The following is a 16,486-nucleotide window of genomic DNA, read 5'->3' as shown; positions in this document are numbered from 1 at the left end:
GATTTCCGAGCATTTTTCAAATTTATTTCATTTTAGATCTTGACATGTTTATTTGGCCAATAAACATTAATCAGCGTAACCCAACCAAAATTCACGTAATATTTTCTCAAACTCAACTATGAAAGATTCAATTGCGCATGCTTAGAAGCAACAGCATTTCGATGGAACAATCTATAACAGAGATTATTGTACGTACCAAATCCTAGTCAGAATTCTAAATCTAGATCCGGAAGATAAAATATTTTTTCTAACCTCACTCATAAAATAATATCGACCGTTAGATAAATAGCATATAACATACATCGATGTATATTAGAATTTTGTCAGAACCATCGTCATAATGAAAACTTGAAAATACAGGCAACAGACATGCTAGCTACCATGAAAATAACTAGCTAGATTACTTCTTCTCAGGAGGAGTTAAAAGTGCCTTGAAAATAGCATCAGACATCCCAGGAGCTTGTGGGAAGAAGTGTCCAGCACCTTTTATCTCATGGTAGTGAATCCAGGGAAGTTGCTGAGCAATGTAACGTTCCAGAGTAACAGGAACCATCAGATCTTCATCTCCATGCCACAGGTGAACAGAACCTTCGTTGTTCGGAAAAGGGTTTTCCAGATCCTGGAGAGGACTAAATTCCCAGGTCCCAAATCCAGCCTTCAGGTCACGGTGAACGGACTCGGGTTCTCCTTGCTGCGCTGGCAGGTCCATATTATACGGCATCTTTTTGGTAGGAGGAGGCCTGAGGAGGAGCTCTTTGTCCTGTTGAGAAAGAACATCTAGGCTGCGAGCAAGAACACTTGAACCGGGAAACCATTTCTGAGTGTTCCAAAAAGAAGTAAGCCAAGGGGTGTAGTGAGAAACACGAAATTGGTCTCGCCGAAACTGTTGGTGGTAGTATGCTTGATTACATAGCCCTGCAGGAAAACCTCTCCACCAGTAATTAACAACCGGAGCTAATAACGCCGCTCCGGCTAGCCTGTGAGGGATGTATATGAGGCAACCCCAGACGGCCTGGCCACCCATGGAGAAACCAACTACATAGAATCTGGGCCCTAATTTTTTTAGAATCTGGGTTGGTTTCAAATAGCAGCGGACAGAGACCAAAAAGAATCATTTATTCAGATAGTGGGCTTGCCCAATATCCATTTGGGCCTTCAGTTTCTTCATTTGCTATCTTGCTTCGTTTTCGTGGCTCGTAAGTCGTAGGCTTCTTAGAGTACCAGTAAACAACGGGTTAACATACTATACATCAATGTATGTTATACATCTCACGTCTTCTTAGATTCTAAAAAAAATTATTATTATATTGTTGAAGAAAATTAGCTACATTACATGCGTTCATCTACGGTTTAGTTTGGTATTGAGATTCGAGCTAAAGAAGCGCTTATAATTACAATTATGGCTATCTATTTGATAGTTTTAAGTGCTTGTTTGTAAGATCTATTTTAAATAACGGGTTAATTCCTACTATGATATCTTAAGTATGGCTACTTGGATAATTTGGTACTTAATCTATGAAAACGGATAATTTGGTACCTGAAGTTCTCATTTGTAAGCCATTTTAGTACCTCTATCAATTTTAATCATATTTTTAGGTTTATTTCCGTTATTCTAGCCATAAACTCATTAAATTCACATTTTTCTTCATTTCTTCCTTAATTGCCTCTCTTTAGAGATAATTAAATTGATATATCTACTCTACTTAACATCTACTTCGCATATATCGAAAATAATTTTTTTTCTTAATATACTTATTGTATCCTAATTATTTTCTGCAAAGGAAATAAATTGTCTTTATGCAATTGTAATTTTTTATTAAAATATTTATGTAAAATTACTTATAATTAAAATTAATTTAGATTGATAGCTACATTATGAAAACTTATATATGTAAATCATCACAAATACTAAGCGGATGAGTTATCAAATTTTTAGTGATAATTTAGAGGCAATTTGGAGATATTATAAAAAAATGTAGATATAAGATGACGGAAATAATCATGAAAATGGTCAAATTGACATAAGTACCAAAATGACCTAAATTTGAGAACTTTAGATACCAAATTGTTCGTTTTCATACATTAGGTACCAAATTGTCAAAGTAGCCAAACATCAGATACCATAGGAGAAATTTACCTTTTAAATAACCACGGTTTTATAAAAAAAATCATGTGAGATATTACTTATCTCAATTTTTTTATTTTGAGTTTTTGTCACTTCAAATATTGGATAAGCCGTCAAATTATCAATAAAATGATAATAACTCCTATCCTTGAGTGCGTTGATGTTCCAATCTGGATCAATCAATTTCACATTTATAAAATTAGGTACCATTGATATCTACTTTTCTTCTTATCTTATCTTAGAAAAAAAACATGAATAAAAGGTCATCTAAGCCTAGTGCTTCAACTTGAACTCTTCATGTTAAGAAACTTGTCAATTTCACAATAATGTTACTTCTAGTGGAGATTATGATTTTCAATCGTGTTTAGGTGACTTTGAATCGGAATTATAGTGATACGATATGCATGTGTACACTACATTATTCATTCATAATTAAAAGGCGAGTAATCTCACCACTATGAATCCACAAGAGTGAAAAGAAATTGGCTCCGGCCAAAGAGATAATGTAATGACAAAATAGTAATGAATTTTATGGATTGTTTAAAACTCTAAATTATCTGAAATTCAAGTAAATTTACCGTCTTCCCTTACTTGAGAGGAGCTGAATCCTAGCCTTATTGTATATTGTATACGGACTCTTGTATGTTAAGTTAGATCTTGTGGTATATATTGGAAGATATCATGATTAAAACTTGAAACACTTTTAAATTTTATTAAACACTAGCCTCATGACACACTCTATGTGTGTTGTATACTTCTATTTAGTTCTTTTTATTCGAATAGAAATTGTAAGATAAAAAACAAAAAACAAAACTGATATAGTTGGGTAGTTATGTTTCTCTTTTATCTTTTTCTAGTTTTTCTTTTCACTTTTATATAGTCAGATAAATTTTAAAGTTTAATAAACCCTAAATAATTTGGGTAGTTTAAAAATTTAACCAATCAACATGTCAATTTTCTTTCTTGCTTTATTAATATAATATTTAGCTCAAAATTTATATCACATTTGTTTTTTTTTGTCATGTATATTTATCTAATTCACTGAATATATATGTACGTTATACTTCATTATAAAAGACTAAAAGTTTAATAGCTCTTAAACTCGTATCGATCAATACGTACTCATGGTCCGAGAATACCCTAGGTGAAATGTAAATGCGACCCTCCAAACAAACTCTTGAGGTTCCGAGATTAGGTTGATTAAAAGTTAACAGATAAAACCACTATCATGTGTGTTATGCACCGTGAGTAGTAGGGTTTCATTTCTTTTTGCCATGGAGCCAAATAATGGAGATGAATTTTGTTATTGGACAGGGAATCAAACACTTTGACACGATGTTTGTGATTGTGGTGGTATCCCAGCTCTTTTAACCAACCAAACAAAGAAAATCCATGTGAAGCATATGCACAAAGCAGCAGCCACCATGTAATATTATTGTTTGTAGAGCTCATATCTTCAGCCTAACACCTGCATTATTGCTCGCATAAAAACCTAAGAGACTTAACTACCCTTACAAAGCTTGCTTATGCTCGCTGCTCAATACTATATAAGAAAGCCGTGATCGAGCTTCGGAAGTGCATCGAGCAAAACTAATAAGTAGTACACTTTCTACACAAACACTCACAGTCAGGTGCACATTCAAGAGTATAGTTTAGAGGAGTTATAAGAGAGATGGAAGGTTCCACTTACACTGCCGTTTCCGGGAGGGCCATGATGAACGGTGGAGGTTCACGGCGGTGTTCTGCGGGGACCCCGATTCCAAAGAGGGGTCAAGTTAAGATGGGGATAGTGGTGGGATTGGCCAATTCTGTGGCTTCCATCTTCACTCCTCATGGTCCATCCATGTACAAGCAGCATTCATCCCAGTCCTAATTCAAGAACTCAGATTACTGAGATTAGAAAGAGTAGTACGTAGGCTAGTAGCTACTAGCTAGTACTGCATGAGATCTTTTTCCTCTTAGTTTTCCCTTTTGTAAAAGATTTGATTCCTGTCCAACTTTGTAGGAAAATTCTAGTATACATCAATGTATGCTATATATTCCACATCCGACGGTCGATATTGTTTTATGAGTTGGGTCAAAAAACTAATATCCGTTATCAACCGTTAGACGTGGGATGTATAACATACATTGATGTATACTAGATTAACCCAACTTTGTACATTGTAGATTTTGCATCAAATATAGAAACTTGAAAAGCGAGTACATATATACATATTTCTCTTTCGTTCGCAATCAGCTTAAGAAGCATGAAACTTCAACTGGAACAACTTACTTAACATTGGAACTCCACAATGCAAGCAATCAACCAGCTTCATAGAATAGAATTTCGATACTACCTATCTAGCTATAATTCTATATGAAGAGATAGTTTTCCAGCTTTGAATACCAGTTACTCGATCATACTCCGTTCCTGGTTTTAGTACGTACACAGCATATCGATGTACTATATATACCCAGTGTGTAAGTTCATCATGTAGCTATATACCCGGTCTTCAATCCTAATGTGGCAATATAAGTGGGAGTGGCACCGATCGACTTCATCGGTTCTCTCCAGTATCTGAACCGATGTTGCTAAAATTTGGGGATCGATCTCGACATTGTAATGTGGGTCTAGCTAGCCGTCTAGCAAGCCGATGTTCCGCAACCATGAGTAATTAGGTTGAGTTTCACAAGCATGTCCGTACTTCATAGTTCAGTCTTCATATAATTAACTTCATATCATATATATTACCAACATCTCTGTATTCAACTCATACGTATGTATCCACATTTGGCTTCGGATCGATACATACTCTCGGTGGTGCTAGAGAAGTTTCTTAATGTAAACCGAAAAATATATGCCAACACTAAAGCTCGATTCTTTTTCGTTTATCTCAACAAGATATGTATCTGTGATTCGTTATTATATGAAAAACAAGCATCAATCATAGTATCCTACTGCTTAGATTTGATCTATGCCTTCTAACACAATCAAACGCAATTATTGGACATCTGTACTGTGTATCGATCATACGTACATGAACCTCAGTAGTACCCATTTTAGTACATACATGAACCTTACTGGTAGTCCTTTTCGGTACAAGATTCAGTGAATGCTGGTACGACATGGTTTGCCCTTCAGATTCAATGTGTTCATTTCAAATACAATATTAATTGTGATAAGGATATGTTCAAGTGTTCAAGATCACAGTACTCGTTCCACGTTTTTCCTGAACTTTATTCCTGTCTTCCACAGTTCCACTGCCATAAAATATTGAAAAAAGCTAAAAATCCAAATAATTACATGAATCAACGAGCAAATATTTATTCTAAGGTTCTTTTTCTCTGAATCTAATATGCATATTACAAATAAACATGGAAAATGTATGTGTGTCACAGTGTCAGGAGCGGGTGCTATTCGCCGCCTTAGAAGCAGAAATAATTAGTAGACGTACAAATGCAAATTTATGGTTCCGAAAGTCTTGGTGATATTTTTAACTAGCTACCTTGATCAGATGTTCCATCACCAAAAAGTTTCCATAAAAATGTGACACTAATTTGATAAGAGTCAATGAAAACTGGTTCGGTGGACGTTGGCAGGGTCGACTCTCAACACAGCGAGGCGAGCGAGCTATAGTAGTTATCGGCGGCTTGTGATCCTCGAGTTGCGCGCAGACGTTGAAAAGATCACTGAGGAGACTCATCAACCAACGCTAGCTTTGACACACACACACACACTTGCCCATTTTCAACCAATATGAATTATCATCGGTCGATATCATATTCGTCAAAACCAGGGCAGTCTGCGATTGATCGATATCAACACATCTCAGTCACAATCGTAGATAGGAAGCAAACGACTCGAGTTAGGGTTTTTGAATTTTTGGTCGAGGGAGTCGTTCCATGTTAGGGGCTCGTTCTATACGCAATGAGGAAAGAAACCCTAAGCCAAAACTGACCATTGGCCAAACTAAATTTAGTATCAGTACAGTACGTAGTTACGTAGTTACGTAGTCACGCACTTACTCACACTAATTCGAATGAGGAAAACAATTAACTAGTTTCGTGCTAGGGCATAGAGAAACTTGTCACAATAAGTAATTAATGCGCGCGTTGGAAATTAAACTTTGGGCATAGAGAAACTTGTCACAATAATTTTCAGCTAATTTGGATCCAGGTTAATGAATTTCACTCAACTCATATAAATTGTAGAGGAGAGTTCACCAACAGTCTCTGAACTCATGTAGTAAGGACAGTTTGATCCCTGACATTTAAAAAAGATCAAAGAGATCTCTGAACTCTTATTCTGATATCAATAAGGTACTTCTGTTAAAACTTTTGGAATATTCCGTTAAAATTTTTTTTTTTCTGTTAATTTTGTCATTTTGTTAAAATTTTGACGGAGCATGGTGGACCTAATTCTTAAAATTTATTTTTCTAAGAAGTTTACTAATCTTTAAATCTACCCTCTATACTCAAAGGTAAACAGTTATTTTATCATCATAGCTTCTAGACTTAGGCTTTTAGTGTTTGCTAAACTGTCTTTAAAAAAATTGCAACAAGAAAAAGAAAAATATAAAAAACTAATAAGAAATAGAAAGAACCTTCCAAGAAATACCAAAAATTATTGGGATATTATATACAGAATACAGCGTAGAATCTACGCATCCCAAGAAAATATCGAAGTTCTTCAAGAAATTTTTGAAGAAGATCATAAACCTCTTCACATTTTGAGCATCGGTTAGATTCGCCCTACCTGGTATCAGAGCTTGTTTCGCTCAAAAACAAGTGAAGATCAGGCTTATGCCACAAAATTGGCTCATTTTATCCAATAAAAAAGAAGTCAGACCTAAAAATTACCAGTCTTTTTGTACTGAAAAAGCTATTGATAAGTGGCAAGTGTGCTTTCATTCAAAACATATTCAAGAAAGGGAGTACTCCATAGAATACGTTTGAAGAATATTAAATATCCTATACGACGAACATATTCATCTCCAAAAGGAGATTGGAGTAGTAGATATTGATCCGTTAAGACCTAGCCTGATTGAATTTATAGATTATCTATATAGAGAAAAAGACAATAACAAAGTTGCAGAACAACTCGAAAGGTTTAATCTTCGATGTGATCAACTCAAAGAAATAAATTCCCAACTAACAAATAACAAAATGACAAAATTAACAGAAAAAGAATATTTTAACGGAATATTTCAAAAGTTTTAACAGAAGTACCTTATTGATACCAGAATAAGAGTTCATAGATCTCTTTGATCATTTTTAAAAATCAGGGATCAAACTGTCATTACCACATAAGTTCAGGAACTGTTAGTAAATTTTCCTCTAAATTTTATTTGCACTCCATGCATGCATGCATGTACGTATTCAAAATGAAGGTATCTCAAATTGTATCGAATTGTATGATATATTTAATATCTTATTGTCATTTATAATTATATCTAGAGTTATCAAGGCATGAATATTTGTAAATTAAACTTCATTAGTGGATGTGTTATTGAATGCATCGTGCGTGAAACTGTCGAGTTTCATTTCAATTTAGTAAAAAGCCGTTAATTGATAGTGTTTTGAGTATTAGTAGTCTGTTCAATCTTATGTCCATCATATTGAGAAAACTGGTTAAATTTACTAAAATTGCATTATACAAGACATAATAATTAAGGTCTATCTATATCTTTCCCTTCTGCCAAAGTGAAGATTTTTTTGTATAGGATTCAAACGGTACGACAATGATGTTTGTTATCGTGGTGGTATCCCAACTCTTTTAATTAATCAGACCCAACTGAAAATCCCATGTGAACCATATGCACCACTTTTTTCACATCTCCATTATTAATTTTCTACTTTACTAACTTCAACACGGATGAGACTGAACTACCCTTATACAACTTGTGCTCGATCAATCATCGAGTACCATTATATAAGAAAGATTTGAGCTTTGGAGGAGCACACAGCAAAACCAAGCTTCAAGCTTTCATCACAAACGCAAACAACAGAATACTAGAGTCCAGAGAAATTACATACCAGAGATGGAGAGTTCCACAGCCACTGCCGCGTCGGGGAGGATGATGAACGCCGGCGACTTTTCGCGTCGGTGTAATGCGAGGCGTCCTATTCCGAAGAGGGGCCAAGTGAAGATGGGGATAGTGGTGGGATTGGCCAACTCAGTTGCTTCCATCTTCACTCCTCAGCGTTCATCCATGTAGAAGCTAGCAGCACTCTTCCGATCGACTCAATCGTAACTATCAGAATTCAGAAATAGTACTGGTGAAGTTGCTAATGCTGCAGATAGCTTTTGCCTCTTGATTTTCCCTCTTTTTCCGGAAAAGATTTGAGCTTCATGTACTGGATCTCAACGTTTTGTATATTGTAGGTCGCAGATCAAATATAGAAATGAAATTTTATATATATTATATCTCTTTAATTTGTTCCACAAGTTGACTGGATCGGTATTTAATCTCAATTAACCTCTACAAGAAGCAGGCTATGGTTCAATCTAGCTAATATAGAAATTGGAACCCCCATGCCAAAAGAAGAAGCTTCTCATTCAACCATGTACGTCTTTTGGTAAAACTCTCCGCCCGGCCAGTTTTTCATCCAACTTGCCCAGGAACCCATATTCCATCGCAAGTCCACTTAATCAAAAGCTACCCTAGTATAATTAACACCTATATAGTCTTCGATTTTGATTTTCACTAGGAAGATCTGTGATTCTGTGGCACCAGCGAACACTGCCTTATTCTTACGTTCGAATTCAGATTTTAGCAAGTAATTAAGATGTATGCCCGTCCATATCGTGATATCGACTAGGTACGTATCGAGCAAAACAACACTTACGTAAAGGAAACACCGTCAACATATGCAGAGGGAGCGCAGTCGTCAAACTTATGAACCTATTTCCATTCAAAATTGTTCAATTCACGTCTAGCTAGCTCACGGTCCAAACTGATGGGATAGTACGAGTATATACGATCGAGTCACGTTTTACTGTAAGACGCCTTAATTTCTAATTTCTGTAGAAAGTGCTAGAATATGGTACTCGTTTAATCTTCACGCAATTCATTCCCTAACATAGCATATTACACATCAATTCGGTCCAATCATAGTTTATGTAAACAAAAAATTACTTGAGCTTAGGCGGGAGGTAACTGAAGGCAAACCCTACTATATCTCCCCAAGATTTTTATGAAGAACAATCATCAATCAAGCTCTAATATCATAATCCCGTGACACTTCATAGATCCGAATCTACGCAAATTTAACAAAATCAGATATCATTTTTGACATGTACGTGTGCTGTCTATAGATATTAGGAAGAAGTACATGCATGAACCTTAGCAGTCCTTTTCAGTACAATTCAAAATTCAATGAATGTTGGTATACGTACGATATGGTTTTACGTACCTTTCAAATGATAACATATGGTTCTAACTAATTATACAATTCAAATAATTTTATAGTTCTCAGGCTCGATCTTCTTTAACTAAATCTTGTTCTCCACTGTCAATATATAATAGCCAATAGGCCATATATTAAGATTCCTCCGAAAATAAGTGGGGGTCTCACAAACAGAGATTGCAAGATCTTCGTTGATTAGTCGAGGGCTATTTGATTTTGCTTACCTGAAGAATTTAATATTTGCATGAAACCAAGTTTTACTAGTCACATACTCACATTGGGTCCGAGAGAATTAGTTTTTTTTTTTTTTTTTTGTAGTGGGAGCCTGGGAGAGCATGTGACTTATGTGGGAGTGTTCATAGAATGCATGAATCAAGAATTTTAAAGGGTAAATTTGCCCTACCTCAGTAAGTCAGTATATTTTAGCTTGATTGAAGTAAACCTAAATTTTTTAGCTTAATTAAAGTAAACCTTACTTTAGGTGAGTTAATCATCTTCTAATTTATAACTAATTATAAGTTTTTTAACAATAAGGCGTTTGTATAACAAATATCCAAGAGTTGAGAGTATTAGTAAACCAGTGTAGAAGCGTGTTTGTATTGATGAAATTGTAGCAAGTAAACTCATCAACAGCTGGCCAGGTCAATAATCAAAATTGCCAGCTGAAATTCAAAATCAATGAGCATACATAGATTTGAAAACGAGGTTGTTTTTCCTTTCCCATTACTTTTTAGACCCTTTTCTCATATTTGATAAGTGTAATTTAATTGTTCCCTATGTGCTATATATGAATTATGACTAATTGCATTGCTCCTACTCTATGATTGCACACAGCTACTATCAAGTATCAAGTATCAAATTCAGTATTCGGTTCCATTGGCAGAGCCTTAGTTTTGTTCATAATCTAAATCATTAGATAAAATTTGTTCCCTAAACACAATCTGACATGATTATAATATTGTATGTCCATTAAGCTTATAGATGAAAGTACAATGAACCCAGGTATAGATTCAGTGAATGGCATTGGCACTGCTCCATTATAGTACTTACAAATGAGAAAAAGAGGTACACTAATTAATAATATAAAAATCAAAGTAGTTTAAAAATAACATTCTGTTTTAGTTTATAAACTCGTCGGATATTTAATTCAAAACACGTAAAACATAAAATAGGACGATTTTAGATCACCGAAACAAGATTCCGCCTACTCAAGAGTTAAGAGAAACAATTGAATTCTGCTTCTTACTCACCCCGTTGGTTATACAGCTAGAAAACTACTGTACTCACTGTATTTGGAGTTGGCTTCACATCTCTCTGTGAGTAGTGAGTACTCTAATAATATCAAGTGGATAGTTCATACTTGATACTATCAACAGAGAAAACTTGGGCATCAAGAGAGAGGGAAAAAAAGGTCTAGTAGCATGACCAGGTCCCCTGGTATTCTGGTCCTTGTGGGACTTGTGGAGTTGTGGATAAGGGCACCGATGCTAGTTGTGGCTCTTTGGAAAAATATGAACTAAAAACAAAAGAGAAGCCTTGGGAATCTGGGTAGTGCTCGGTCAATCATGAAAGTAGCCTAGACTTTTTCATTTTTAAGTACCAATTTGACCACGTTGCTTAATTTGTGAACTGAAGAATCTCCGTAATCCCACTAGCAATTTCTTTTTGGTTGTTGAGGTTCTTGTTGTGACTTGTGAGTGACTTTTCAAGGTCAAGTCGCCGTGAAGATAGGCTTTTCCGGTGGTGAATTCAAAGTTTTTTTCGATACAAACTTGGCCCTTTTTATAATGGAAACCCGACAGCAAAACCAGTGTTCACATTGAACGTGACCAACTTGGGAGAGTCAAGTTTGTCCTTGTCAAACAAAATTGCAGTCAAATTCTACGAGCAACGTTAAAAAATGAAAGCACACTGATGAGGTGGTCTACAGGTGTTTGAGCACTATATAAAGCATAAGCAAGACGACCCAGAATCACAAACTCAAACACAGCTTCAAAGTTTCAAGCTTTTCTTCTTACTCTCTTTCTCAATTTCAGTGAGTTCTTTTGGATATTCAAGCAAAAACTAGATGGAAGGTGCAAGGAGTGCTATGATCAACGGTGGGAGCTTGTCTCATAGGATTTCTTGCCGTATGATCCCCAAGAGGGGTCAGGTGAAGATGGTCATAGTTGGGATTCTGCTCCACTCTGTTTCTGCTATGTTCTCTCACACTAGCCTCCGTCATGGTGGTGCTGCTGCTGCTCATCATTTCTCTTAGCTGATTGGTCTCTGTTTGATTCTTATTTTTCTTTTTGTGAGTTTAAGCTATTGTTTTGTGCATCAAAGGTTGTACAATTTTTTTTGTAGTTTAAGGATTAGTGATTTGTATCTGGTCTATCTTGGTTCTGATCTGGTATGTCGATCAAGAATCTTGATTGTTTTCATGTAACATCCAAAATCAAGGAGTAAATTTTCAGACCGAAATTCTTGTGAGTTAATTTGTGTCTGAATAAATGAGACTGAAGGCTTGTAGAAACTTAAGATGCAGCAAATCAGTAGCGCAAAGCAACTGAGTACTTCATTTGTTGCATATATAAGATGCATTTAACTGGCAGTCATCTGTATATTGAAACAAAATCGCATTCCAATTTGATAAAGGGAGAACAAAGTTGAAGAAAAGCATAAACCCTGTTCCAACTTAGGACTTGGCTCTAAGTTCTAACATGTATGGAAGTATAAGCCTTAGTAGATTAATAGGCAGAAGTTATTATAATTGTGTTACTTCAACCTATCCTTGAGTTGTCTCTGCCAAACACAAGCGTGGTAGCCCAGTTCACAGCAACATAGAACCTGTTCCTCCAGCTGACAACTCGGGTAAGATAAGCAGAGCGCCAGATGAACCAGCTAACAAATCCAGCATGGGATATGCCCTTTTCATCCTGCAACATAGTTATACTCACAAGTTTAGTGATCAATGCCTGGTTTTTGCTCGCAAAACATATACATTGCCATCAGAGTACACAAGTTTTGATGAACACTAACCTTGGATTGGCGCATATCAACGAGTGCCTTATAACCACCTACCGATGCCATACTACCGAGGTGCTTGTAGATGAAAGGCTCTCCGAGAGAAATATCTTTTGCGCTCATGGCCTTACCTGCCTCCTTCCCAATCCTGTTAAAGAGCTCCACCAGAAATTTTCCCTGCCTTTCTGCCACCTATTTCAGATATGCGATATGGATTGTAATTAGAGGAGTTTCAAAATCTTTGATTAAGATGCAGCCTGAACTTGAAAAGAACTATGTTTGTTAGAGTACTTTGTGAAAGAAATGCCATGACTACGACAATGTCACCGTGCAATTAGAGTTCATTCTTCCATAACATTAGAGAATAAGGAAGTTGGAACTTCTCAGCTGCCCCATCTGTTTTAGTAGCCTTTAAACTAGGAAGATATAACAATCTTGAGAGCAATGCACATTCTGTAGAGCACAAGACATGTTCTAACCTGAGCTAAAGCTGGAAGCACTGGCTGCCCTGTTTCTTCAAGAAAACCTGCGCAATCTCCTAGTGCAAACACATCTTCCGCTTTAGGAACTCGCAACCAACCATCGACACCAATCCTGTATCACTCAATACAACTCATTTTAGATGCTTAATACATTCAATAAGTAAACACTCTGTGCCAAGAAATTGAAGAAAAGATGGAGATAACAGGAAAAATCTCTGGTATATATACCTTCCACCAGGGGACTTGGGAAGATCAAGTGCTTTCACAAATTGTGAGGGACCAACGCCTGTAGACCAGACCAAAAGGCCATATGGTACATCAGTGCCATTGTTAAGAACTATCTTCTTCGCATGCACCTCTTTCACAACACCTCGCATAAGGCTAACACCAGACTGTTGCAAATTTCAAAATTCAGATTAATTATAGGAACTAACAACAATACCCCTCAAGAAACAACAACAAAATCAGCTAACCTTAGTGAGGTGTTTGGTTGCATACTCCCTTAATCCAACGTCGAAGGATGACAGGATCTCATTTGCCTATTCCAGAAAAGTACATGAAAGACTATTAATTCTCCTTGGCATAATGTGAAGTGCATGTACATATGTTAAGCGAAAGTAAAATAAGTACCTCAATGAGAGTGACTTTGATGTAGTCCTTAATATGAGTATACCTTTCACGGACATCTTTCATAATGAAATCACTCAATTCACCACTGAACTCCACCCCAGTAGGGCCACCTCCTATAACAACACAATGCAAGAGGCGCTTCCTTTCTTCCTCTGATATACCTGTAAATGAATATGCATAAGATGTTTGCCAGAGGAAACAAATATTGGAAATATTATCTCCCAATCATCATTTAGAGAAAAAAAACATGCACTCGCCTGGATTTTCTGAGAGCATCAAGTTCAAGAGAAGCTTCTTCCTAATTTCCTGGGCGTGATTCACTTCTCGGAGGAAAAATGCATGTTCCTCTACACCTTTGATACCAAATGTCAAGGGCTCGGATCCAGCTGCTATGACAAGCTTGTCATAGGCAACTTTGAATCTGTAAGGTTCATGTGGCAGATCACCGTTGCTGACTGTCTCACAGAACACCTATATGAAAGTAGAGGATTAAACTTTTTTGGTTGCTGACTTCATCATCCTAGTCAATGTATAGAATGTTAATCACCAATAAGTTTCTGAATCTAAATCAACCTATAACTTAGGCATGTTCTTCTGTCAAGTTCATTACAGTATGATATACTTCAGAAACTTATGTTGTACTGCACCTTCATTTTGAGACGCACTAATTGAATAACACTGTTATGTCAACACATATAACAACAAGTATATTGGCATCATTTTTTTTTGTGTGTGTTAAGGAACTGCATGCAAAGGATGCTGAATGGATGAATATAGTGAGAAACCATCAGATGCTATATAAGTCATAAACCTTTAACCACATCAAGTAGATTAAACAATCTTCCATATATAAAGAAAGGAAAGACTGAACTGGTTAATACCTCATGTTTATTTGTGTCAATGCCAAAGCATGAAGCCAGATAGAAGTATGAGTTGGGACTTGTTGCCAGTGCAGATTGTATACTAGTGACAGGTTCAGCAACTGAACGAAATTCCAAGGTACCAACACAAGTTGAAGCTAACAAAGGAGTGAAGACCATGTGATTCCTTGGCGATATGCAAACAACATCATAAATCTTGGTGTCTAGTCCCTTAAGGAATCGACAGGCAGCCCAACCAGTTCCCAGTAAAACAACTCTTGGCTTTTCACCTGGCTTAGTTGCCTCTAGTCCGGGATACTTGGGATCATTATACTCCGAATCCGACTCCTCAACAATCCTTTCCGCAGATGGAAATTGATGACTTGGGGTTGTCCTTATTCCCCTGCTATAAAAGCTACTATGATTCACCTTTGGAATGCTGGAAAGGTACGAGAAATTGCTAATTCTGGCGTCACGTTCAAGTGAAGGTAAAGAACAATATTTGCGCGTGGATGCTCCCTCAGAAAACATTTCCTTCTCATTTTTATGACCAGCATAGGCAACTCCTGACCTTCTATAACTACTCCTGGCAGTCCTAGTAATCCTTTCTAATGCCATTTTTAGAGACTAGTAAGTACTCTCTGAACCCTAAAAAAACAGTATCAAATTTTCGCTTGCTCAACCTGTGGAATTGAACAGTAGACAAGAAATGATCAACGAGAATTTCAGACAGTATATATATATATATATATATATATACCACCTCCAAAAATTGTGGAGAGGTTCTGACACTAGGCAGGACAAATTCAGATCTCCTCCGTTCTAAACAAAGCAAGTTTATAATGTACGACAACGATTGCTTCCAAGACTAATTGATAAGAAAACAAAACCCAACATAGCTTTGGACCTTTGGTCATCAGTTGATGGCAGAAACAAAGAGAAAGCTCTTGTAAATTTAGCAGCTAACAAAAAGATAAAAAGACAGTAGCTTTTTATTTGTACATTGCCAAAACACATAATAATCGACAAACCCTCTTGCTACTGTAGTGATTATTATGTCAAATTTAGAATCTCAGCCATCACAATCATCAAATCTTTAATGAATGAAGTTAGGCTCAATTAACACAAAAGCTCTCAGCTTTATGTGAAAAGGTTTATATGAAAACCAGAAAATGTTAAACCCAGAACAAAAGAAAACACCCAGATCGTATTATACTAACCCAAAACAAAGAAACAGACAATGCACACAAATAAACAGATACACAGAGAATACAAAACCAATGAAAAGCAATGAAACATGAACAGAGAACACCAATAAAGATGTGATCTTTATGAAGATGAAGGGTTTAAGAAGATTTACAAGGTTTATGTTTAGACAGAGCTACGGTGATCTCCAAGATTATGGGAGTAGCTTTTCTCCAATCAAAATGTGAAATGCCAACAGATTGCTGAAGACTTGGTGTTTGCAAAAATATAAAAACTAAATTGGTCAGAGTGGGGAGTCGAAAGGAGCCGACCTTGGGGAGCAAGCAAGTTGGTTTGTTGAGATTTGTAGGTGCTTTTTGATTAAGCAGTGGTCAAAAAAAGTTGGTGATAATAATAATAATAAAAAGCTGTAAGAGAAAATTTACAAAGGGTGTTGGTTCTGTTTGTGTGGGGAGGAGGTAGAACTGTAGAAGCATCAAGCATATGCCTTGGTTGGCATTTTGGTAAATCAGAGGTGTCTGAGATGAGTGGCAAATTGCAGAACGTGAAAGCAGTCTCGTTTTGCGTTTGTTGAATCAGTAAAAGTCACAGGTTCCTGTGTGTATATATAAGACCTGTCTGGCTTCCTAGAACCTAAGCTCTTACCTAAAAGGCTAAAAAACCCTCCTAAAACCCTATTCAGTTGTTTACTAGGCGGCTATCGTTTCATTTCGATCGCAATTATTATGACCAATTATTTCCATTTTTGAGATTCATTGAGCTTGGACCAAGTTTGATCAGAAAAT

The 16,486-nt window shown here is 36.4% G+C and overlaps 2 protein-coding genes across 2 annotated transcripts; both read right to left on the bottom strand.

The window, feature by feature from the left end:
• Positions 1-400: 400 nt before the first annotated feature.
• On the bottom strand, positions 401-8,297 carry LOC126789601 (uncharacterized). The gene is made up of 2 exons (XM_050515802.1): positions 8,144-8,297; positions 401-1,053 (listed from the first exon to the last, which is right to left on the bottom strand). The coding sequence occupies exons 1-2, from the start codon at positions 8,295-8,297 to the stop codon at positions 401-403; spliced, it is 807 nt and encodes a 268-aa protein (XP_050371759.1).
• A 2,961-nt stretch (positions 8,298-11,258) lies between these two features.
• Positions 11,259-15,144, bottom strand: LOC126785710 (internal alternative NAD(P)H-ubiquinone oxidoreductase A1, mitochondrial-like). The gene is made up of 8 exons (XM_050511335.1): positions 14,517-15,144; positions 13,893-14,106; positions 13,636-13,796; positions 13,479-13,544; positions 13,234-13,397; positions 13,003-13,117; positions 12,539-12,715; positions 11,259-12,435 (listed from the first exon to the last, which is right to left on the bottom strand). Exons 1-8 carry the CDS (start codon positions 15,111-15,113, stop codon positions 12,280-12,282), a joined length of 1,650 nt encoding a protein of 549 aa, XP_050367292.1. The 5' UTR covers positions 15,114-15,144; the 3' UTR covers positions 11,259-12,279.
• Positions 15,145-16,486: the final 1,342 nt, after the last annotated feature.

This window comes from Argentina anserina, chromosome 3, assembly GCF_933775445.1.
Source record: "Argentina anserina chromosome 3, drPotAnse1.1, whole genome shotgun sequence".
Taxonomy (NCBI): Eukaryota; Viridiplantae; Streptophyta; class Magnoliopsida; order Rosales; family Rosaceae; genus Argentina; species Argentina anserina.
This window is presented reverse-complemented; position numbering and strand designations above follow the sequence as displayed.